Source organism: Rhamphochromis longiceps, linkage group LG10 (assembly GCF_057381845.1).
Source record: "Rhamphochromis longiceps isolate RC_006_pf linkage group LG10, R_longiceps_female_GT1.1, whole genome shotgun sequence".
In the NCBI taxonomy this organism is placed as follows: Eukaryota; Metazoa; Chordata; class Actinopteri; order Cichliformes; family Cichlidae; genus Rhamphochromis; species Rhamphochromis longiceps.
In genome coordinates this window covers 19,567,642-19,594,310 of record NC_140566.1, presented here as the reverse complement: position 1 = coordinate 19,594,310, position 26,669 = coordinate 19,567,642, and the positions used below count along the sequence as shown (strand labels likewise).

At 41.7% G+C, this 26,669-nt stretch overlaps 1 protein-coding gene across 2 annotated transcripts in view; it reads left to right on the top strand.

Annotated features, from left to right (window-relative positions):
• stard13a (StAR related lipid transfer domain containing 13a) overlaps positions 1-26,669 on the top strand; it is a 52,022-nt gene that overhangs the window by 8,086 nt on the left and 17,267 nt on the right. Inside the window, exons 3-4 of one of the 2 annotated variants that reach the window (XM_085420787.1) lie at positions 1,252-1,428; positions 4,398-4,428. In XM_085420787.1, coding sequence (XP_085276913.1) covers positions 1,252-1,428; positions 4,398-4,428 — 208 coding nt within the window. Of the gene's footprint in view, positions 1-1,251; positions 1,429-4,397; positions 4,429-25,032; positions 25,848-26,669 lie in introns of those variants that run through there. The other variant, XM_085420788.1, reaches the window with a different exon arrangement.

Below are 26,669 nucleotides of genomic sequence, written 5' to 3'. Positions count from 1 at the left end.
TTAAGTGCACCTCAGGAGGAATTGTGACAGAAACCTTCCAGTGAACTAATGTTCATGCTTCATGCTGCACTGTTCAGAGCTGCTAGAGCTGCTTTTGTGTAATGAAGAGGTGTGCACTGTGGTAATATCCTCAGTGCCCGGCTAGTTCATAGAAAGAACCGAAATATCAAAGTCAAACAAACCTTTTTACGTAAGAGTAACACAATTAAAATTAAAGATTAGTTTTGGGGACACGGTGTCCCTGATGTTTTTATGTAACTTTGACCACACAGTTATATAAAACTAGCAACAGCATCATGCCATCTCTATGATGGCAATGCTCTGCAAGGTCAGAGGGGGAATTTTCTGCACAGACAAGCCTTGTGTGCTGTAATAAAGAGAAAATGTGGCTCTCTATCCATGCACTTGTAGATGGAAATCTTGGTGGGGAAATCAGCATGCCGTTTACAGACACGAATGCCATCCCTGCTTCAGTTACACACGCTCACATTTGCACACACATCCCTGTTATCAACTCAGCGATGGACAGGAGGGAAGAGCGGGAAGCATGACGGCGGGTCTTCCCACTGCTGGGTACAGTAGTTGAGCAATCAGGTCAAGCTGGACTTTCCAGTGTTGTCACTGAGCGGAGATACTTATGGCATAAAGGGGGATTTTTCAGAATAAGAGAAGGGCAGATATATCATTACCAGTGTCTTATGTCTTTCATCACGCACCACCAACACCAGCTCCACGAAATACTCCACAGAAACCAGAGAGCTGCTGAAGAGACAGGTGACATGAGGACAGGGACTGGGGTAAGAAATTGAAGGGGACACAACTACATGGAAACTTTCTATAAAGAAAATTAGAGTTATGTTATTTAAACTGGCATTTGTCATGAGGAATTAAGATTTTGTTGTTCACCATGCCATAAAAAAATTTCAGAAATCAGGGATTACCATTGGTTATGAAACATGTTTTGACTTCATTTCTTCTGTTCTTCCTTATAGTTTTAATTCTTGATGGTCAACATGTATTTATTTTTTTTAATCGCTTATTGTCAAAATAAAATCTAAATATAATGCTAAATAAAATCATGTATGTCCTTTAAAAGCTTTGAAATCATTTTGTGTTCTGATGACGAGTGAGCTGAATTTGTTGTTGGATTTTTCTTCAGCTGCTGCTTTTAAAAGTGACACTGAACCTTCAGCTGGCTTGAAGTCTCATGCTGCTCCATCTCACTGTTTTTCTTCCCTTTGGTCCTCCGAGGGTTCTGTGGCTGTAGACAGGATGGTAAGCCGAGTAAATCAGGATCAGGGAACCTCCAGATTTCCAGACAAATCTGAGCCACTGTCCAGGCGCTGCTCAAGACCTTTGACCCGCAGCAGACCACTGACGCGCTCGTCCCTCTCATCCCCTATACACCTGCAGGCCCGCCGGGCTAGGGTGAGTTAGGCTGAGTTTCTATGTGTGTGAGTTTGTGAGGTGAGAGTGACACATCTGCTTGTCTAACTGAATGAGTCTTTGCTGTGAAGTCAGTGGATTAAAATGAGTGCAGTGCTCCTGATAATCATTAATACTGTAGACGAGGTAACAGGAAGGTGTTTGGAAGGATATGAGCTGCAGTCAAAAAGCTGCAGTCTTCAACATGAAAAAGCCCTTTTTGCTCAGTTTGATTACAGATTAATACATTACATCCTCAGACACAAGGTGATAAGATGTCTCACTTTGATTAAATTAATGCAAACCTAGAATCTTTCCAGCAGTTACTCCTGAGTTACTTTCTTGATAAACACACAAAAGATGATCCTGTAGACCGGCTCTGCAGATATATAGTCTGTCTGATTCAGCTGAGGTCAGTTATTTCGGGAAATGTTTTCAATTTGTAACACCAACTGAGTAAAACCTTTAGGCTGCGATGTGTAATTGTGAACAATCTTTGCACTTCCTCTTGTATTTTATGTCTAATATTGGGAATTTCTAGGCAGAGCTTTTAAGGAATGCGTCTGCTTGTTTATTGTTTTGACTACTAGTCAGGATTTATCCCCTGCCTTTTTCTGGGCCTCTGTCTAGTCTGCATTACCCCTGCTGTTGTGTAAATAAGGCGAAAGTCAAATTAGGAGACAGCTCCGCTCCATCCGGCAGTATGCAAGGTCACTGTTTTCTCTGTCAGCACTGCAGCAGCAACACAAACTATCACAAATACACCACTGCTCATCCACCAATGAGTGGAGGCCAGAAATAAGGAAAGGGGGAGTTATAGTCCACAACCTCCCCATACATTTTTGTTATTGAAATATAGTTTTTTTAACGAATGATGTGTGCAGTCCTTTTAAAAAGTCTTGAGGCTCTCCATGTTTCTTTATATTTTACTTCCAAGGAGACACACTTTCTTGTAGTTTTTTAAAGAGGACTTGATAAATTGTTTTCCAGTCTTACTGAAGGGCTTTCAAAGGTTTTCTTTGGATGTTTTTCACTGATTTTCAGTCCAGTCTATCTGCCTGAGCATGTTCAGAGGAATGATACGAACCGTTCATATAAATAAGGCTTCTAACTCAAGAGAAGAGCCAGTGTTGTGTCTCTTTACAACTCAGCAAACAAGCTATTTGAAATTATGTTTAGGTGCTTTGTTACTAGCAGACTGTTTCAAAAACGTAACGTAAAATAGTATTTTGTTATCAACAAGGTGAATCCTAAACAGACATTAGCTGAAAACCTACTGTATCCTAGCATGGAGTTCAATGTGAGTTTTAAAATAACTGTGAAACTGGACAGAAAAAAATCTAGCAAATACCTGATGCAGGACTTAAGAGATGCATCCAGCCCTGATACAACTCTTTGGTCTGTATGCAGGTCAATTTTTAGTTGTGTATATGTTTGTCTGCACATATGTTTGTGGGGACCAAAAATTGGAATGTTAATATACTTGTGGGGACCAACAGTCCCTTATGGGGACAAAATGCCCATCCCCACGAGTTCGAAGCCATTTTTGAGGCTCAAAATGTGGTTTTAGTGTTTAGTGTTTTAATGGGTTACAGTTAGGTTATGGTTACGTTTAGGCATTTTTGATGGTTAGGGTTAAAGTTTGTGTGTGTGTTTGGATGGAGGTAGAGGGAGCTCTAGGGACCATGGGATCAAACTGATGCAGAGGCGTGGATTTATTTTCTTCTAACCATGACTGATAAAGCACAGCTGCCTAAACTTTCTCTCTTTCTTTCTCACACAGACACGAACACACACACACACACACAAGCACGAGAGAGATCAAGATCAGATCAAAGGCACATTTGCATCAAAGCTATTTGTAAAAGCTTTTCTGAAAATAAGCTGATCCACCCTTCCTTTGTTCACTTTTCAGCTGTGAACTTTAAAACAGCAACATTCAGATAAAAAGCTTGTAGGAGCTGATTGAGGGGCTGCTATACACTACTGTTTCAGCACCGAGCATGAAACATTAAACAAAAATCTACTGCTACTCTCACCTTCTGACTTTGTGGATCAATTAGAATGTTTTTACATTATTACATATATAGCAGACATTGCTGACAATCATCTATCATATGATTGTCAGCAAACAAGACTGTTTTGTTAAAATGAGCATTGAAGTGCTTTTATTTTGAAAGCATAACTGACCATTTAGACAATATAAATAACTGCTTTCATGTGAAACTTCACTTTTACTATGCATCTGTCCTTTTTAATTGTGAACTGACAGTAGAGATAACGATTTGAGTAATACACAGTTTGACCTCAGGAAAACCCAAGATGATCACACTGAAGTTCAGTGAATCTCAGCTTTTTTGCATGGATGTGGGGTTTTCCATTCGTTGCACACTGTCTGTGTCAGGATGAAGTTTCCCACACAGAGGAAATTGGACTCTTGGGATCCCAAATCTTTCAGTTTATCAATTTTTGTGAACAAGGATGCTAACTGCATGTGTAATGCTCATCTCCTCATCCGAGTCTAACCTTTTGTTCTGACTTGTGCTGTCAGAAAATCACACAGGGACTAAAATCTATCCACTGTACTCAAGTTTAATGGAATGATTTACGATGATTTAAGTAGCTTTTTCTCGGACAGCCCTCTGCCTCAATCACCAAAAGCATGTCAGCGAGTGTACCACATATCCTTCACATGTGACACTTTTTCCTTTTAATTCCCAATAAATCTTTGGTAATACTAGTAAATAAGCTGTCTGGGCTTTGTGGGTTTTCATGAGATCGTATGGCATAAACAGTCATGAAATATGTTTCTCTTATTTGAGACAGATTTGGAATTTGAGTCATATTCCCAGTGTAGCTACTGCTGCTGTACAAAAAGCGTGTATGAGGGAAACAATGAGATTACTCTGCACTGTTTTACACGGCATTTGTACTTAACTCCTATTTTTTCCTCTTCTCTTTTTCCACGCCAGGCTACTGGAAAGATGACCAGCGACTCGGCAGGTACGATACCTTTTACAACAAGAGTGTGTGTGCTTGTGTGTGTGAGTTGGCGGCTGTGTACTTTCACTGTCCTTTCTGTTGGATTGTTTGCATTCCCACTTTGGGATAAAGCTGGCTTCTGGGAATATCTCCCTCAGGATTTCCAGCCAGTAGGTCAGCCACTCAGACGTAATGATATACTGTTTCTGCTGAAAATGCACACACACACACGCACGCACACGCATACACATGTATATTTAGTTGCAAAGCCATAGATAGTAAAACACACAAGCCATCTCTGCTTTGAAGCTGTGGTTTGGTGGAATTTTTTATGTGATAACAAACAGAGGTTTAACATCTCAGTCAACAAAACACACAAAAAAAGGTCTTTAATCAAAAATATCTTTTCTTTTGTTTCTCTCTGGTCATCGCATTCCCACACACTGTGATACAAAGGTCTGGGTAGATGATTAATGAGCACAGCTCTGCCCCCGTCCGTATCTCTTATCCTCACAGTGTGTGTCCTTTGATTGACATGCACAGGCGTCACAGCTACTATAGTTAAGTGCAACCCAGGGAGATGTCTTGGTGACAGGGTCACATTCGCTGCACTGTGGAATTGTTTGCTTTTGTGTGTTTTGTCTGCATGTGTGTGTACCTGTATGTACGTTTGTGTAACGCTCGGAGTGTCTCAGATGTATTGCATCCAGTCAGACGTCTGGTGTGCGCAATGAATCCTTGGAGGCCGCGGGGAGGTCAGAGGTAACGCAGTCAGAGGCGATGCTGTGAGTGGCGTGTGACGGGGATGTTTGTGTATTTATAAGTAAGAAAATTTTTATACAGACGTGGCGCGCCGAGGGAGGAGTCCAGATTAGATTTGCCAGCGGCAGCATACGTGTGTTACAGTCATATCTCTGCTCCCATTGCTGACATTCACCCTGTGCTCTCTGACAGATAAACAGGGATTTTTTTGCATTTGCTTTAAACACAACTAATGGCAGCCATACTGCGTTCTGTGAGGGATCTCTCCTTGTTTGTTTGCAGATTATTGTAATTTTCCTCAGTGTGTATTTATTCATTGTGACAGGTTTATTGAATATCTGTGGCCGCGTATCACAGGGGATGGTATGCATTTGCAACTCATGCGTTTTTCAAGCCTGTGGAGAAAAACACCTTAATCCCTGCAAAGGTTATGCTTTCAACATGAATATGCAGTAACAGGCATTTACGCACTTTTGATCTTAAATTAATTTGCATGTGAAGGTTCCCTTCGTAGTGCCTGTGGCGTCTTACATCAGCATCGCTGAATGTTGCACTTTTCTGCACCTTAACCCACTTAGAAACTTAAAATGAGGACAACTGTGATCATTTTGTTTAACCGAAGTGTCATTTCCCAGAGTAATCTGTCAATCTACTGCGTTATCCTGATTAAAATGTTCTAATTAGGTTAGGTTAGATTAACTGGTGATTCTAAATTGTAGGTGTGAATGGTTTCTCTCCGTGTTAGTCCTGCGACAGAGTAGTGACCTCTCCAGGGTATACCCTGCCTCTCGCACTATGACAGCTGGGATAGGCTCCCCCACGACTGTAAATTGGATAAATGGAAGAGAATGGATGATGGATTCCAAACAAAGTAATGTTGCAGCAGCTAATCTCCTTAAAGCAGATAGAAAGGTGCAGACCTGGGACTTTATTAAGCAAAGCAGTGACCTCATTCTTCCTAGTATCAATAACAGGAACTCTTATGTGTTGAAAGTCCACTTCATGAAATTACCCTTTTTGGGTTTTGCATTTTTTCAGACAGGCCACACACTGTCACTTCTCTGGCAAAGGTATTTAAGTAGAGCGCTGCTATTTTATAGCAGCCGATAAGCTACAGATGACCTTGGTTTAAAAAATGCACACTGACACACATTCTCCCCATTTTCACTGCAGCCCAGGATTATACATAACATATAATCCATCAGTATTTTTTCATGATTGAAAGGTGCTTAGGGAGGATGTGAGTAGCCTATGGCCCGCTGCCCTTTAAGTGTGTCTTTTGTCGGTCTGTGATATGTTTTAAAAATGTCTGGCTAACCTGCAGCTCCTGCTGGCTTCTGGTTCACATTTTCTGCTGATATTTAGCCCAAATGTTTAAAAAACACAATTGTAGTTATTGTTAAAGTGACAAAAATCATCCTATTTAACATAAAACATGTTTCAGTTTGACTGTAAAATTCTGCTGCTGTGTGTTTTGGATGAGTAGAAGTTTGCTCAGCAATTATGTTGCAATAAACCTTTATAACTTAATGTGATGTGCAGACCCACCCGACAGCAAACATTAAAGGTTTGTAGTCTGATGTAGGAGGTCCCTTATAAAGCTTTTGCTTGGCATGTGTGCTACAGTGTGTGTTTGTGTGTGTGTAAATATTGCTGCAATATGCAGCAGTGCTTTAACAAGTCTGGAAGTGGATTTGGCTGTAGTCCAGCTCTCTCCTGCTCTTCCCTCCTTCACCTCCCTTTTCATTTTTCTGCTGTCCTTCTGCCCTCTGCTGTCTCTGTTGAATTTCTAAACTCCCACAGTGAATTTCTTTTTTTTGTTTTAATGTTTCAATATAAAATAAAAGACTCTCCCTCACCCTAAAAGCTCAGACTTGGAGACTTGGGCAGGATGTAGTTCAATTAACCACACAGCAAGCCATATTATTTACCAGGTAATTGCATTAAAACACTCCCAAAGGCACGGCTACCACGCCCGTCATTGAGAGGTCCAGTTCAGGGACTTGAATTAGCTGATGTGAAGCGTAGCAGACAGCTTCCAGTTAATGACACTTGTGTTTGAACCGTATAATGCACGACTTTCAGTCTTTATATAAAAATATACTCCCTGTTGTCTTGAAGGCGATTGAATCCACCCTTCGGAGCCACGCTCAAGTGGCCACTTTAGTTTTTGGCATTTCCATGTTGCCACTTTGTCCACAGCCGCTACTTGGCAGCAATGCTATGTTCACCTGGTAGCTGGTTGCTGATGGCTCTTTGCTGCACAGCAGTTAGTGTACAGTTAGAGTAGCAAAGTTCAGAAAGATGCCTACCAATGATCAAAGGCCTGAACCCTGTACTATGAAGTGAGTTCCACATACTCAGGGTATCTTTCCATTATCTGGATTCAGTTGCATTCCTGAATTCCTAACATTGTGTTGGGTGATCAGGATAAGCAGTCACACAAAGCTCGTTATCAACTTGTTAAGTTAACCCAGGGTTTACCCTGCACGTTCACATGAAAGGGTGGTCTTGGCAGCATCTGATCAATCTAAAAAAGGTATTACACGTGTCATATGACTCTTCATGTACAGAAAATGATCCCTATGAGTGCTTCCTACTGTTGCCAAAAGAACCAGAGAGGAATGCTGAAGAAAATCGTTAACCTGGTAATTAAGCACAGAGATTGGTAAAAGAAAGATTTTAATTCCAATTAATTATTTTATCACTAATTGCGCTCTCAGTTCTTCTGTTTATTTCTAAGGTCACAGCCGAAATTTTAAAGTGTCCATGTAGTGTATCCAAGTGTATCCACATTAAAGTTTGGACATTGCTTCAGTTTGTTACAGATTAACAAAAGAAATTAATTTGATTCAGTGAACAGGTATTCTTGCTGTTTAAGCATCAGAATACTTTATTAATCCCAGAAGAAATCGCAGTTGGCCCAATACAGTAAGAACAGCAGCAATCAAGTTAAAGCACTAATATTAAATAATACAATATATTCCCAAATATTGCATAATAGCTCTAATATATAAATATTCCCATATTACACAAAATTAAAATATAAAATAAAGTTAAAATTGACGTGCTCTTCTAATACTATCATACTCTTATTTTCTCTCTTTATAATACAGACCTCTGCACTACAAAGCAAGATTTTGTCTTATCCAGGTAAGTTCACAGTTAGCCCTGGGTTTTCAGTGCTACAAAGATGGTTACTTATGCTACAAAAATAATGACATAAATTCTTTTGTTTCCACAATTAACGTCAGTACGGACTTTAGAGTCTTGCAGTTAGTTTTACTTATTTAATTAAAATGTGTCCAGAAATGACAACAGAAAATGTAACAAACAGTGAGAACCATCCAAATGTTAAATACAGATGAAAGAAAATATAGACAGAAGGGTGACTGGGGCAGAGTGGAGACGTCTGGGAGACACAGTAGACACTAATGAGGGAAAACAAGAGAGGAGAAACAAAACTAAATAGAAAAGAAGAAGAAGAAACTATCAAAATAAAACTGGAAATAAGTCCTAAAAACACCCACCACACATACTTGACATTAGGATTCGGGAAACACAGGGAATGTAAAATAAACTGAAAACTCTAAACCTGAGCAGACTCCAGATAGCTATGATCAAGCTAAGGCCTGCGAATTAAAAGACAGAAACCAAGACCCCAAACAGGAATAATTACTGAAAGTGCAAAACTGAAACTCAGGCACAAGAACCAGCAGCATAATATACCCCAGGGTATAGATATAAAACCAGAATTCCCCAGGAATTCTCTCAGATTCTCAGATTATTCTGTCTTACTAACAGAGCTGTGATATGTGTGATATGTGATCAGTTTTTGGCATTAGGCATTTTTACCAACTTTCTTTCCTGGCTTCAAATAGGCTAAACGTTATTAATATATCGTCTCTATCCCAATGTGACTGACCAAAGAAGATAAAGCGCACGCTTTTACATTACAACGATTCTCCTCTCAAATACTCTGTGTTTTTCTTTCTGTGTGATTAACCTCTTCACATTGGCCCATCATATCGTTTCATCCTCCTTTGGAAAGTCAGCCACTCGGTTGCCAGTACACTTACTCTTAAACATTACACTTAAGTAATTGTGATTGGTCAGATGCTGCCAACGAGTCTCTGCTCATGTGAACACACAGAGGGAAAGCCTGGGTTTACTTAGGGTACGTGAATCGAGATAACGGAATGACATCCTCTGTATGTTGAACTTGCTTCATAGCACAGGCCTCGGAGCTGTGCCACAGGTCATAATCAATCACCAAAAAACAACGAGCAGGTCAAGGCATAAAATGCTCCACAAGTGCTCAGAGCGGAGCAGAACTGAGATGGATGATAACTCTGTGAGCTTGTCACATCCTTTAACACACAAAACACCATTTGATTTATTAATAATGTGAAAATATTAATAACAGCTGCTGTTATGTAAACATTCAGCCAGTCTTAGACAAACAGACTGACTAAATATAGCGAACGTGAAGAAGACACGGCGACTCGAGTTTCAGTCTGATTAGTCTAAATGTTTCACCGTAATCATACACTTGTAGTTAATTGTAACAAACGCTTCAAACATTCAACTGTACTACTTGTGTATTTCTATGTATATTTTGGTGTGAGTATTGGTGGTATGTTTTTATGTTTATCTTATGCAAACTTATGTGTTTACTGTGTGTGGTCTTGAAACCCTATCCCAACACTGAGGGCTCCAGGAAGGAAGTTAGTCCTTGAGGATTTTCCAGGTAAAAAATGTTTATTTTAACAGCTAGTGTCTTTAAAACGAGACAGAGGGCAATAAGGAGGTCTTATCAGCATATGATCTGCACTTCAATGACCTGTGGAGTTTCCCTATAGACCCCCCTCCCGGTCATGCCCCAGGTCCTTCTTCTTCCATGCCACAGTCTGCACCCCATGGTCTTCTCCATTTAGCTTGCAAACCCCCTCGTCTCTCTCCTCCTCTGTCTCCTTCGAGCCTGCTTTCCTCTTTTTCCCATCTGCATCGTCTCTCCCCTTTGGTCCACATGCCAAGACCATCACTTTGTGTCTCACGCCTCGGGTGGGCCACAGTAATAGCCATATCCTGTAGGTGATCCAGTCCCCAGAATAGGAGGTGGACAGTATCAACAGACTTATCTTCACAGGCTGGACAAGGGAAGTTGTTGTTGTTGTTACTGGAGAGTGTGCGGATAGAAACTCTGAATGAGCTCCTGACCCACTTTCCCCTCCTCCGGCTCTTTTTTCTGAGGGAGGTGACCGGAGTACAGCATTCCTCAATGACTGATGCAGAAACATCAAAGAATCTTTTTTTTTCTTTTTGCCTGTCCCGTTTGGCTCTTTTGCCATCAGAATTGTTGTCTAAAGGCAAAGAAAGATGCCCAACGGATTTACTTTACCAAATTGACCATCCCAGCCTTGCCGTAATGGTCCATTTGATTCACCTTTTATTGTTTATTTTATTTTCACTTACTGAATACGGGACAGACTTGACTGGGGGAAAGAAGGGGAGAAAGAAAGAGGGAAAGAGAAACAGTTGAGAAGAGGGACGGGGGAGAAGGGCAAAAAACAAAAACCAACAGAACGGGCAGGAAAAAAAAGAAGAGAAAAAAATGCATATATCAATCACCTGGATCACCTGCTGAGAAAGAAAAAAGAAAACAAGCAGAAGAGAACAAGAGTAATAGAATAAACAACATCACAATGATATATGGGAATATGACAGTAAATACTAAATATTAAACATTATTGTGCAGCACATCAGATCAACAGAACACAGTGTGCTTTGAGGTAGGAGCCAAAAAGGGTGTAGTTTGTGGGTGTGATCACCCGTGTGTACACCTGTGAGCATGGACGCGCTTGTTTTTTGTTTTTTAAAAGGTTCCTTCATGTAATGATCTGCTAGAGGGTGTGGGGGGGCCACAGCCCCGTCCTCCAGGGCATGAAGCAGGTATGGAGGAGATCAAAATTCCAGACATCCAGAGGCCCCAGAACACAAGAGACCAAGGAAGACCAACAGAGGGGCAGCCGCGCCACTGTCCCAGAAAGAGCTGAGGAGAGTCCCAGATGAGGGCTCACTCAGCAGCCGCGGAGCAGAAGCCAGGGGGAGTTGCAGTGACGCGCCCGTGAGCTCCGCCGGCAGCCAGCCGCGCCTGAGTGACCGAGCCCCAGGCCGAGAGGCCGGGGGCACCCCACCTCCGAAGTGGCCCGAGCGAGCCCCAGGCTCCAGGCCCCGATAAGTGGCCGCCAAGGAGTGAGCCGGTGTGTACCTGGACGCCCATCCCCGGACACAAAGAACCACCAACGCACCGATGTCTGAGGGCGTCTGCCACTGGCAGGGGAAGTGGTGGTGGGGGGAGATAGGCCTCCATATCTTAGAGGTCCTGAGTTGTCCCCAGAAAGGTGGCGTCAGATACCCAACCTGACACATAGACACAGGCATACAGGCACACACAGATACAAACATCCATTCCCACCCTCATGCTCTCATATGCACTCACTCCACACTCAACCAACGTGGAGACAGACATAAAGAGACGCTGTACACACGATCACACTCCCCAAGCGTACTCTACAAACCGGGTCTAGGAAAAGAATCATTTTCACTCAGGCTTTTTTTTTCTCTTGAAAATTTAATATCTTCAAGATTTTTGGTAAACAGATTTTACATCTCATTTGACTTTTTTGTCTTATTTGGGTTTAACTCTGTTCTCGTCTGAGTGCCACCATTGTCTGTCTGTCCCCACTACTTATTTCCGCTCATGCTGAGGGTTCACTGTCTGCTGTTGCTGGAAGCACCTGCCAATCACAGCATCGCTCTGATGTTTCAAAGGTCAAAACAGCAATATCAGTTCTGAATACTAAACACTGCAGCTTTTGTCAGTCATAAAAGCTAGCACTAAGAGAAAGGCCTACTTTTCTTTGAGGATGTTTCATGTTTTTTTTATATTTACCTCTGTGGAAACTTGTATCCTTAAATAGAAGCAACAGTGACGTGTACATGGTAGTGTTGTCTTATTCTTTTGGCTGTTCCCCGTAGGAGTCTCCACAGCATCAGCTCTATCCCTAGTTTCTTCTTCTGTCACACCAACCCTGTGCATGTCCACCTTCACTACATCCAAAAATGCTTGCTGTGCTCTTCCTCTTTTCCTCCTGCCTGGCAGATCTATCTTCAACATCCTTTGCCTACTATTTCAACTATGTCTTCCCTGTACATGTCTAAACCATCTAAAAAACCAACTCATTTCTAATCTCATCCTTAAACTCTGCCACCTTTTCATCAGTGCCACCGTCTCCAAACCATACATCATATCAGGGCTCACTACCATCTAAACCTATCATTGTGTAAGCCTGCACTCTTTTCTTCACCTCTCTCTTGCAATGTCTGTTGTGGGTGGTTAACTCCAGGTATTTAAACCCATCCACCTTTACTAACTACACCTCTTGCTCATTCACACACATGTGTTCTGTCTTGCTTATACTGACTTTCATTCCTCTTGTTTCCTGCATGCACAGGTATATCCAGCTTCATTCTCTCCATCACATCAGCCAGCCCTCTACCTACATTTAGTCCCTGAATTTAATGTCTCTACTCTCACCCTGACACTCTTCCCTTTCCGTCTCTCCTTTCTTTGTCTTCCTCCAGCAGTCGCATAGTTTCCATTGGGAATGAATCTCATTCTTGATCAAAGATTTTACGCCTTACGCCCTTCCTGATGCAACCCTTCTTATTTTTTCAGCATTGTGACCAGTACTACGAGTGCCCTGGCTTGTGACCCGCCCTTTTCTGTGGCTGGGTTACTTGTAAAGGGCAGTATTTTTATTTCATGTTAGGCTGCTAAAGGTAAAGTACACAACCAAGATTGAGCACATTAACAGATGTGATCTGAATCCTAAAGAGTTAGCCTTCATAATACTTTCTGAGGATGTGAGCATATGGAATAACTGTGATTCAGTGTAAGATGATTACGTGTGTGTGTCTGTGGGTGGGCGTGTAAGTGTGTGTGTGTGTGTGTGCTCTCATGGATAACTAAAACACATAGTATGAGGTAGGAATTTAGGTCGAGGTCACACAGTGCCATCTGTTCAATGGTTTCATTTAATCTGAAGGTTTTCCACTCAAGTGGGCTGCTGGTACTCACTGCAGGTGACACGATGACAATTAAATTTACTGACTGAAATGAGTATTTTTGCCACACACAGATGAGGTAAGCCTTTGTAAGTGACACAGGGGGGGGGAAAAGGAGGTTATATGCATGCTCTTCAAGCTCAAACTGTTGGGTCCAGCGAGCTTTGCTGCTTGGCCTGAATGACTGAGTGTTGCTGAAAATAGAAGACAGGGAGCAGGGAGGGAGTAGCAGGGATGAGGAAAAGAAAAATGAGCTAGTGCAAGAGGAGGAGAAATGGATAGAGGGTACATGTTAGCTGAGAGGACATGGAGCATTTAAAGAAACGTTGAGAGAGTAGTTTGGTGAGATGGTTTTGTCACGGTCTTTGGTCACGTGATCTGTTAAATCATTGATTAGACTGAACTCGCTAACCCAGTCTCTGTGTGCAGCTATTGACTTTTTACAGTAATTTTATTGCGGTGAATGAGCGAAGCCTTCGACAGGGTTACATTTTTCTGGGAAAGAATGTGCAGGCCTTAGAAGATGACTATGTACATAAGCATATGGATGGAAAAAAAGACAGTGCGTGTAATGGTCTTTGTGATCAGTACATGCACGGGCACTGGCTGCACGATCTTTGCAACCTTAAATGACCTGATAGGAAAAAAGCAGGAGAAACTTGATTTCTCTTCCTGTTCTTCCTCCTCCTCCTCCTCTGCCCCTGGAAGACAGCAGCCTTTCCCAAACCATCCCTGTACATTCTTTTTTTTGTAGCCACTGCAAGATCTGATTGCTCCCCTGGTGGAGACGCCCATGCTCTGCTGTGTATTTGTTCAGAAATTCAGATACAGGGTCTGCCCAGAAAATATCAGTTGTGCTGCTTTGATTGGCTGTTTGAGAGCTGGAATGTGTTGGGTTTGGTGTTTTGATTGCCTGCTGCTGTGAGAGACGGTGATCCTGTGGTGCTCGTTCTCTCTGCCCAAAGCAGAGGTTGACCTCACGGACCAGCTTAGCATCCACATATCACAGCCTTCGACATCACAGGGATGAAACCCAAAACCAGAGGTGGGACCAAGTCATTGTTTTGCAAGTCTCAAGTAAGTCTCAAGTCTTTATCCTCAAGTCTCAAGTCAAGTCTCAAGTAATGTCAGGCAAGTCAGAGTCGAGTCTCAAGTCACTGGTGTAAAAGTCCGAGTCAAGTCACAAGTCTGAAACTTTGAATTTCAAGTCCTTTCGAGTCTTTAAAAAAAAAAACAACGAAAAAATAATGTTGAAGTTATATGCTAAATGTAAATATTAGACCATGTAATTTTAAATCTGTGTTTTTCTCAACACATGACAAAAGTGAACGTAGAAAATATACACAAATTGTGAAATTGCACCTCTTTAAAATGCAGCTCAATTAAACCTAGCTCCAAGAATAATTTTCACCGACAGTTCTGAGATAAGCTGCATGTTATTCTTGGATGCGGTTGTAGGACCAGCTTTAAAATCGCATGACAAAAATATCATACACATTAAAAAAAACTGTATCACCAACGTAGCCTGGACAACATTTGCTAGTTAGATGAAGTCAGCTATCTCATCTTAGCATATTTATATGCATATTTATAATCATACGGTTCTTGGAGTGAGTGCACACACTCATGAAGTTTAGTAACTTCAGGTCACTGCAACAAGCCCAGGTACAGTTTACCGACGGATGGGTGCAGGACCTTGAAATGCACCGTGTAGAACGAAAGACCATCGTACGTATCATAAGTTTACCAGTCTCACAAATCGTCTTCATAAATACACATTCATTAACCGTTTATTAATAGGACCTTTGAGCTCAACGGTAATTAATTAGCAGTGGAAATAATTTCTGGTACCCATCACAGAAATGTAGCAGTGACAATAATACTGTATGCTGTAATCGTACTGGGCAATTAGTGATACAAAAAACCTGTTTTATCCTGTGAATAAAAGTATATGTTTTTGTCAATGTACCATAATAACAGAGGCGAAACGCAATATTGTGTCAGGACAATTCACTATTTATGCACAATAAACACAATAAACAAAGGAGCATAGCGCGACAATTTCTGTTCAGCGCCAGACTTGCTTGTAACCTATATCACCAATTATGTTATGAAAATGACGTATTAACTACTAAAAAACACTGACCTCCGTGTAAATGCTTGGAGCAGACTAACCTGTGAGCTGGAGTGTTCTGGGACGTTATATTTGATCTTTGAATGGCTGCAATCCAGTCGCGTCTTTGTTACTTTGGAAACATGGCTGAACAATTTCTCTTCAACGACGTAATCCGATAACAACCGATCTCTTTACCCGTCGGCTTCCCGTGGCTGTCATGCGACCGGCTATTGCAGTTAATGATACAACAGCTTCTTGCCATTTTTGTGTTTCTTTTTATCGCTGTGTAACTGATTTTAATTGAAAGCCTGCGTGCGCTAGTACCGCTTGCCACGAGTTCCCAGAATCCTTTGCGGTTCTACCCGTGAATGACGTCACATTTTCAATCTCCATATAATATGCATGTTAAATTTTATATTTGGGGTAAAATATCAAGTCTTTTCAAGTAAACCGGTTCAAGTCCAATTCAAGTCCCAAGTCATTGGTGTAAAAGTCCAAGTCAAGTCACAAGTCTTAGAACATTTTTTCAAGTCAAGTCTAAAGTCATAAAATTAATGACTCGAGTCTGACTCGAGTCCAAGTCATGTGACTCGAGTCCACACCTCTGCCCAAAACTGACGGACTGTGGATCCAACTCCCGGGATGCAGTTTTCAGAGAAGTGCAGTCAGAGACCAGTTTTTCACTCTCATTGTACTGATATATACAAACAACACAGAAGAACCTCATAAGTGCGTTATTATGTGGGTTTTTTGTAAACACAGTATGTAATTATTTCATGTTTCTTGGTTAATTATTATTATTAGTATTCTTCTTTATTAATTGTTTTGTAAAAATAATAATTCATTAGTTACCCAGTTTCAGCTATGCATTAATAGATGTACATAAGTGTTCAAACACAGTGGGCCACTCTAAAACTAGAAGGTAAAGGTTTTAAATTTAATTTATTAGTTCCCCAAGCCATGACAGAGCCTCCACCGTGTTTTACACATGCGTGTAGATACTCACTGTTGTACATTCCTCCAGATCGTGATAGTATTATACATATATAATCTCAGTTATTTTAGATAAAAGGTTCAAATTTGGATTCATCACTTCATGAAGACCTGTTGCCACTGATTTTTAGTCCAGTTCTTCTGTAACTTTGCATACGTCACCTTTTACTCCCTGTTTCCCTTCCTTAAGAATGACCTCAGTGAACATCCAGATACATCTCTCAGGTCCCGTGGCAGCTCTTTGGTGGATTATTTACTGTTTCTTATGGACATTTTCAGACACTGTTCGTCTGCTGGAGATTATTTTAGCCCACCACATCTTTTGTATTCTCTTGTCCAGTTTATTCATAATTTTTAAGGACACGCTGCACACTGTGAATGCCTTCAATAGCAACAAAGTGTAAGACTCATTAAATTTTTCTTTTCCAAAATATATTCCCTCGTTTAGTGTCATCTATTTACATATTCAACCAGTGAGCTCTAATGACAGCAAAGGTTTGGTTTTACCTGCAGCACTCTGTAAAGTGACCCACGGCACACGCTTTCTGCTTTTCCACGTAACCCAGCTTCTCTTTAGTTTGTCAGCTGTGCTTTGCTGCAACATGTACACTAGATTTTTTTTTTTTATGTGAATGGAAAGAGTTAATGTTTATGTTTTTGTGAACCAAAGAGTGCTGCGGAATCTGGCTTTGCTTTACTCCAGATGCCTGCAGCTGGAAATAAGAACCTTGTTTGTGCTTTTCATGGCTCCCCTTAAGACATGTGTTACTTGTTTTAAAAGCACATACATGCTTAACTTCTGCACAGCCTTATTCTTTTTGCATGCTGTCATCATTATCATCATATATTTTATTTAATTCACAATTCCTTGGATGACACACAGGTGCACTGCCTCCGCATAGCCTCCCAGCATTCTCAGCATCATTAGTACACACCTACATTTCTATGGGGGCTGCCTGGCATCCTCCCCCCTTCTCCTCTTTCATTTTTCTGTTTCTGTTTTGAGTATGTGTAAATGTAAAAGACAGATCGGCATTTGTCTTATCCTCTTTTTGCAAAAATATTACTTGCTTGTTTGATTAAAGTAATGAAAACAGGAATTATAAAGCAAATGATTTAATGTTATCTTTGCATTCTCTCATCTTTAAGTAGTTCTGCCCCTCTTCTTTTTTTCCTCCCATGCACATGTTCCCCTCTTTTATCCTTCCAGCTGTTCGACTACAGGTTCATACTCCAGTCTCAGAAGTGAAAGAATATGAATCAATGGGACACTCTGCAGCTAAACTGTCAACTTACTCTGTGTCATGCAGGGCAAAGCAGGGAAAGTTAGACCAGCCTCCATCACCTTCACCTTCACCGTCTTTAATGTGGAGCAATTTCAGCTGCACAAGTCACATTCTGGGTGGAATTATGTCGCCAAATATTTGCTCAGTGCTTCGACTAAGATGGTGAGCCGTGCCAGTAAAGCAGCATTTGGCAGCCAGATAACCTCAGGATTCTGCTGACTGCTCAGGGATCCAGTGAGCAGAGACCTGATTCAATAGTTCATCTTGTCGAAACACGTGTTTCGACAAGATGAACTATTGAATCAGGTCTCTGCTCACTGGATCCCTGCTGACCTGCAATTTAACACCACAAACAGGACATCCGATGGTATCAGGCAGACGGCAACCGAGGAGCGTCCTGGTCGGTCTGATCGCTCGGTCTGGCATTCCTGGAATGACATGGGAATCTCTGAAATTCCCACCTCTTAACCTGTCAGAGGGGTGAATGTGGCTCTGAAAGAGAGGCAGCTCACATGCTCGAGCACTTTCACTTTAGGCTGCTGGCAGCAGCAGTACGCGACTTTATCTCAGTTAGTCAAGAAAAAGTCAGTTACTCAATCACCAGTTAGTGCTGTTACAGGTAAAGTTAGAAACTCCCTGAAGCACAAAACACATCTGTGAGAGCTTTATTGCAATTTTTCTTTGTCCTGTACAAAACTGGCAGCTTGTATGGTGTTAAGATCACAGACAGACATTTTTAAAGCAGCCACATCATGATTCAGCATTTTAAATTTGAGAATTTGCTGATGCTTTCTATTGGTAATTGCAAACGTGTTGGAAACATCACCACGAGTTTTAAAGATTGTCTTAGCTAGTTGTCATAATTTCTGACAGAATTTAAAAGAAACAGAAACGGAGGACAAAAAATTAAGTTCCTGAGTACCAAAGCCCTCTCAGCTGCTCTCTGAGGTCAGACCTGTGACCAAAGCGCAGATTCAGTCCCAAAATATCAAGGGGCACGCTGTAGCCAGCAACAGAAAGACATATTTTATTTTTCAATTTTTACAATACCACAATTCTAAACACAAACAGACTTTAATTATGCATATTCTCTACCTCGTTAACCTCCACTCAAAAGTTAATGGTTAACACGAAGGAAAATCTGCTCTTTACCTGGAGATAATCTGTGGTTGCTGCTTGCTGATATTTGCAGATGTCTTTCCACTGAGTTTGAGATTCTTGCTGAATTGATCAAGCAATTTCAATAATTATTCATGCAATTTAAGATTCCCAAAACATAGACAGGATTGGTCGACACACAGCTCCAAATCACATCCTGCGCGTTCAGTTAAATCATTTTAAACTCTTAGATTCAGCACAGCATGCCGGTGTGTTTTTATTTTAGGCTCGTCTGTCCTGGCTGTGTTACCAGTAGCCTACTGGGATTGAAAGAGATCCTTGTTTGGGTGAGTGGGTGGGTTTGTGGCGTGGAGAACGCGTAGACTAGGTTTGGTTCTTGTGTGTGTTTGCGTGTGTTTGAGAGAGAGCGAGTCCAACCCTTGTGGCGGGGGGCCGCCTCTCACATCTGGCTCGCCTTGTCAGAGTTCACGCCTCACATGCAGAAGTTATGTTTTAACATTTCTGCATCTCCGCCCTACAGACGTGGACGAGTAGGGCAGAAATGCAGAATTTGTTAAATCAGTACATCATTTTTTAGAGGGGGTCAGGATCCTGCCGGTAGGACCTCATCCGCCTCCACTGGTACAGGAAGGTGACGCAGCGCTAGAGGAGCTGTATACCAGGTGTAGCAGTGACGACTATTGCGGCAGCCAGACGCAGAAGCCGGGGCGCACTGCCTCATCCCGGGCTGTTCGCATAGCGGAATAAAGGAGCTGAGGAATGAGCGTGTGGTTGACAAGAGCAGTGGTTTCGTTTTTTTAATAGTCGGGGGAATATGAGTCCGGCTGCACAGCAATGACAACCCAGCGAAAGTCTGCCAAGCTACAGCTGCGGCGGTCGATCAGCGAGCAGCTGCGGGACTCAACGTCCAAGGCTTGGGATCTGCTGTGGAGAAATGTCCGGGAGAGACGGTTAGCAGGTCAGAGCCAAATACAAATATGCGGGATGCAGCTTGTCCTCACAGATGAAACAGCCTAACTGTAACCACAGTAAGAATAATGACGTGCTAGGCTACATTAAACCACCACTTACTTTTTTTCATAAAATCCTGGTCTGAAAATTCAGATTTTTTTCTGTTTTCTTTCTAAGTGGTTGAACATTTGCCTTATTTTTCCCTCACTCTTTGGTTGTATGATTTTACGCACCATCGTATTTATTCCTTTAGACCTTATAATATTATTAGAAGACAGAAGTTTATCTTCAGCCTATGTGCTGCATATAGAGCTGTTTGCCTGTAGCGTCACAGCAGCGCGCACCCTGGTATTTTGGGAAGGTCATTGTCAAATTTAGTCCTCAAAACAGCACCCAGGCATGTGCTGTGGACAGGAGTCCAAAGAAGGGGGGTCCAGATGCCAATCATTCACTTTCTGTTGTTCTAATCCGGACTCTGGTTTACTTTCACTTATTTTATTCTCGCTGTTTATTATTTCGGATTATGTCGTCCGGAGAAGGAGTGAAATATTCTCACAATGCAGCAGGTTCCCCCCCCCCCCCCTTTTTTTTTTTTTTTTTGGAAGGGTCGCTGGGTTTGCTCTGTATTTGGCCTGGATGCGCAGAGTTTACCATCTCTCTCTCCCCCTCTCTAAACTGTGCGTCAGAGAGCTACAGCTGTCCCCTCAGTTTAATGTAATTACCGAGATGTGCGCCTCTTAAGCAAATTAAACGATGAACATTCCCACATTCACGACAACACAAACCACCACAGACCAGGATGTCGGTCAAAGTCAGTGTGCCTATTCATGGTGTATTACAGTGCTTAGCAGTGATAGATTGCATGCACGGCCAGCAAAATGATGCTGGAGCCCTGCTAAAGATTGTTTTCAGCATTGCATGAAGGACAGCTACTACAGTGTTTGTTGCTTTAGTGAATCTTTGTGCACAATTAGAAAGAGAGTATCTGCCTAAGGAAGCATCAGAGAACACCTGCTGGCTGTGTAATCCTCTTTTTCCTTATTTCTAGCCCTTCCATCCTCCTTTCAGAGCCCCAAACCCACAGCCCCTCATCCAGCACCCCTCCTTCATCCTACTGCTGAACGCATCAGCTCAAAGGCACACAGTTCACATCTGTCTGGATCTGATATGGGGATGGGGAATCCTTAAAAATGTGCACATCTGGCCTTACAGTTATGCTGGCATTCAGAAGTGCATTTTCCACCCTATGAATTAGTCAGGACAGTGGAATATCTGGAGAATCCATGCTAGTCAAATGTTATGAATTTAAACCTGTTTTGTATTTTTGTTTGGTGGGGGGGGAGAGAAATACTGTAAGTAATTTTCCAGACGAGGCTGATTTTATTTTGATGGTGATAAACAGCACAGGATTAAATTCACTGACATGTAGTCATGGCAAATAATGTGAGCATCTTTTTAAAAAAAAGAAACCCTGCACTGATTACCAGATGTAATTCAAAGATTGTGCATATTAAGCAAAAGTCAAGAGGCAGATGCAAAAAAGCAGAGAGTGTGTGTATCTTTGTGTGTGAGAGAGAGAATTGAGAGTACAGCATAGCACCTGGATTTAGTTGTAATTCCACAGATTTTTGAGTTAGTAGTAAGTGTGGGTCTCCCTTTGAATGTGGCTTTTGCGAGCCTGAGTTTCTTTGGTGTGGGAGTTTATGTGTTCGTGTGCGTGTCGGTTTGTTAGAAAACACCGATGCAGAAGAAAGAATTTACACAAACACACAGGAACGTGCAAAAGTCTTGAACCACCATGCATTTTGTCATATTTTGTTTTCAGGAGCCAAACGTTGTTGTCATTTTAAAGTGGTCGAGTGATAGTTCTCCAGATTTTCTGAAGGTCTTTCATAGGTTTTCTTTGGACATTGGTTGCTTTTTCACTAATTTTCAGTCCAATCCTTGTACCTGACTATTAAACAGAAAAAAGGCACATTACTTGTGTTTGTGTCCATAGATAACAATTTAGCAAAGAACTGATTCACTGTCATACTCGCTGCCTGTTGGAAAAATACATAATTTGTTCCCATTTCTTTAGTTAATTTATGAAAAATACCAAACATAACATAGTTTGATAGTAGTTAAAGTTTCAACCAGTGTGATTCTAAATGATCCCAAACATCTTTGGGAAGATCTTTTTGGTTCATTTGCTGTAATCCTAAAGATTACAGGAGATGACCAGTATCTGAAAAAAAATCCTGACACATGACCTCAGAGATGAGTCTGACCTGTCAGTTGAGCCATCTACTGTTCAAGCCTCATCAGATATGATCTCATTGGAGGGGTGGTTGTCAAGAAGCCATTTTAAAGGAGGGAAACAGAATAAAGGGTGAGGTATGCCAAATTACACAAGAACTGGACTGAAAATCGGTGGCAACAGGTCATATGGAATCTAGATTTCCATAAGTTTGAACTGTTTCTGGATGTCAGGAGGAGTATCTACAGTGATATGTAAAGTACAGTTGAGGCTCTGTTGTGATTTGGTGTTTTGGAGATATGGTCAAAACTGATGGAATTACAAATACAGAAAACCACCATCAGAGTTCGATTCATCATGCAATACCATCTAAAATGTATCTGATCAGCAACAGCTTCACTTTCATCATGAAAATGATCCCAACTGAAGCAGTGTGGGATCTTTTAAAAAAAGAATCTACTTAAAGATATTACAAGAAAGCTTATCTAACAGAGTTCAGGCTATGTTGAAGAACAAAGGCGGTCGTGCCAAATCGCTCATCAGAGCTGTACAGACTCTGTTTTTGCCTTATATACTGTATTTGCATTTATGATTGAGCATAAATCACTGTGCCTATTTCTTATTTTCCCAGGAAAATAGAAAGAAATACGCAGTGGCATGAGACACTTGCACAATACTGTATTTCTCTAGAAAGTATTTTTTGAGAATACTGTTGCTTAATCATGCAGCAAATTTGGCAACTTGGCAACAATTAAGTGAACTAAATGATGACGCTCACTGCTGTGAGTATATGAGATGGTAGGCGTTCACGCTGCTGTGTTTGTATTTCCAAATTTCATTAAAAAAACGTATATACGGTATGTCCATTTGCACACGTTTGCACCCATTTGCCATTTTCCTTGGAAAATACAATAAAATCAGGAGTAGCTCAAAACTTCTGCACGGCCCTGTGTGAAATGATCTTGAATCATCTCTTTCCTACTAGGATTTATTTTCACTGCTCTGTAAACTGGACGTGGCGCTCACTTTGCCTCGTACTCAGGATGACCTTTGACTTCTGCGCTGAAAATACTCAGCCAGCTTTAAGTAAAACCCAGCTGCATTTTATCTGCCGCTGGATGGCTCAGGGCTTCCTGCTGTTTAAAGTCCATTTCTCTGTAATGGTCCTGACTGCTTTTTAGATCATCTCAAAGAGCTAATAGAGCCTTGAATATTTGGGCATGAAGCTCCTTAGTTTTTGGTCTTTAGGTTAAAGGTGACCTCGCTTTGATGTTCAGAATTGTGAAGTCTGCCTGGCTGTGAAGGTCAGAGTGTTTACTTTAGTACTGTCCTTAAAAATGACTTTAAAACCTTATCAAAGGTCAAAAATAAGAACTCCAGCTTTTTTTCCTAATATTAACTCTTTTTCTTTCTTAATGCTAACACACATAAATGATTTATGAGCATCTGGTGATCTCATTTATTTTGTCACAAAGATATTTTGCACTTAAAGGCTTCATAATGTTAACTGCAATAAGTGCTGCTACTACTTTTTGATCAATATCTCATTTGCTTTAAGACCTAAATACATCCTCCAGGATTTGCCCATTCGTGACTGTAAATGGGATAATGACACATCAGATGACTTAACAAAGAAATGGAAGTAATGCCATAAACACAGCTTGCTCAAAATCAATGAAACTACAGACCAAAACAACATTTTCAGAGGTTAGACATAGTAGGATGTCTTATATCAATAATGCTTTATATTGTAAATGAGAAGAACAGGTTTTAAATAATGCATAAATCAGCTGTCATGCTGACATAATTTCAACAATAATTTCAGGTCTCACAACAAGCAGGTTCTTCACATTTCCTCGTACTGTCCTTTTAGGTCTTCTTGTGTCCTCCAGCTGCGTATTTAATTAAACTTTAGCTGTAGCTGAGTTTTCAGGCTCATCTCTAGTCGATGTAGCTTCGGTCTTGTCGTGGCCTGCTGTAACTGAAAGCGATGAATATTATATTACTCACTGCTTACTACAGCCCTGCCCTTTGCCGCTTTGGTTGCACACATCTCCATTACTTAGCTCTCCATTACATTATTATGCCAACCGTCTGTGCCAAAGATCACATGGGACGTTTACTCAGTGCCCTGCTTAGTGTTTCAAATTTATTTTTCTTTGTCGGTTTATCTCGAGTGAAAACAGAGATAGTCCAAACTTCCACTTTTGCAGAGAAATTGTGCAGATCATGATTTTGATTTCCTCAAGAGGGCGGTGTAATCAAACCCAATCACAGATTTTATGTTTCACAGTTTCACTTGTTTGACTGGGAGTAATTTGGCATTTCTGGGATTTCGGACTCGTAGCTTCCAGCTTTCTCACAGTATATGGCCTGCAGGCTAAAGAAAAACTGTCCTGTAACTGCTGACCTGTAAGTGACTTTGCTATGGCGCTTTTTTCACACCCTCTCTTACCTCACCTGCCGATTATTACCTCCCTAAAATAAATTCAGGTGACAGCTTGGGTCCTCAGGTCTTGGTAAACCATTATTCTGCAAATCTGGGTCAAACTATGGCTTCTCTACTTCCACTCACTTCTTTCCACACATTTATCCCCTAGTTTCGTTACTCTGTGGCAACTTTCAGTCACATATTAAAGACTTCAGCTTACTATATCTGCTACATGGTAGATTTATTTAGATGTATTGGTATGTGAAAGGAGTGTTAGCAGGGAAAGTGGGTGATGTATATCTGTCATGTGGTCTAAATGTGATGGTGTGGGTTTATTCTTCAATGGCATTGCAGTCCTACTCAGCATAAGCAGCAAACATCTTACTCCTACTTACATTCCTCTGCACCGTCTCACAAATCCACATGCTCTATTGTTCTGTTTGTTCCTTCCCGTTTCGCACTGGGATATGGCTGCTGGCATTGTATATTTTTCCAGGCCTATCCCCTTCCCTGTCCTGATTACGTGTCCCCTCACAGATATCCCCACTAATGCCTGGGGCGCGTACCAAAATTGATTCTTTGGCAGATCCTCAGGAAGCGGTGCAGCGTTCCCTGAGCGCTCAGGGCATTGGTTGCTGGTCATGTGACCAAAGGAAGGACCTTGTGAAAGTCGGTCTTCCTCCCATCTCAAACTCAGCTGAGCAGTCAGCCTGTGTTTACCATCTGAGTCAGGTGGTGTGATGAAACCTGCGTGTTTGTTAGACTGTGGTGATTCGGAAGGAGGAGCCAGGAGGGAGAAGAGCTGATTTGGCTTCCAGTAAGGACATGTTAAAGGCAGGAATTTACAAGGAGTGCTCACTCTACAATCCACCACCCTGAGACTTGGAGTGTAGATTAAACGTTATGTTATGGAGACTGGAGACATCACTATGGCCCTTATGGATGACATGGAAGCTGCAGTGAGTACAGTCCACGGGGCTGGCTTAGTGCACTGTGAAGATGCAGACAGAGCAGATTCTGCAAGGAATGAAGAGACAGCAAACGTAACAGAAACTGCTAAACATGCGAATGAGGACACGAGGAGTTTAACCGCTGCTGACAGTGTGGACAATACGAGGGATGAGAGCGCTGACAGCATGTGCACAGAGGACAGTGCAGACTGTGCTGATGTCACAAACAGTAGGAACATGGAAATCGGTGACAGTACAGACTGCGGGGATCACAGTTCCAAGGGCGCCAGTAATGACAGTGAGAGTGACTGTGAGAGCAGCGGTGAGAGTACCTGCCTGGAGGCCATGACACCCGATGGGCAGGACTACTACCTGAGGCTGGGCGACACCCCTCAACGGCGCTCTGCCCTGCGCCTCTCGCGCATCATTGCTCGCAAGCAGCTACTGCGGAGGCTGGCACAAGGTAGCTATGGAGAAGATGTTTTAATGCCTTTGATTTAAATTCAATCTCATGCCTCAGTAAAACATAAGAAAGTATGTCAATGCAGTTTTCAACTTTTTTTGTTTTTTGTTTTTCTCACATGTGTGTCTTTCTTAAAAAAGGGGGTGACAATAGGTTGATAAGTAAACTGAAAAACCTCTCATTAGATCTTTGAAGCCTACCAAGTGTAAATGTCACTCATCACTTGTTCTGTCCATTGAAAGAGAGAGGAAAGTGCTGGGTGCACATTTACACAAAGTGCTTTGATAAGTGTTCCAGCTGTTAAACAGGGGAAGGAAGATTCTGATTGCAGGGCTTTAATGTTAGATTGCGTCTCCCCTGTTTGGAATTGGGCCTATTCCACAGTGGTTCCCACCTGATGCCTTAATTATGCTTCAGTGGGAAATCTATGAAAGGGTAACCACCTGAAGTGGTTCTTCCACTTCTAAATTCCAAGAAACATCATCTAGTCAGACATGTGGAGCCACTTCCACTCCAAAGATGTCTTTCATAAATCTGAAAGAAGTCATAACAAATGCTTGAGGGCTGTAGTGTTCTTGTTTTTGTCTCTTCCCCCTACCCGACTGGTTACTTCCTGCACTTCCTGCACTTCCTGTCACGTGACTCAAGCTTCCCAAGGAGTGAATTTAACAGAACAACACTGTCACCGCAAAGGCCGCCTGTGTTCATTGAAAACGACAGCATGCTCTTTCTCTGTAAGGCTGCATTGTTGGTGCTCTTGAAACACATCAGGCAGTTAGTGGTCAATTTTTTTTCTCCCTCAAAATGCCATGCCACATAATT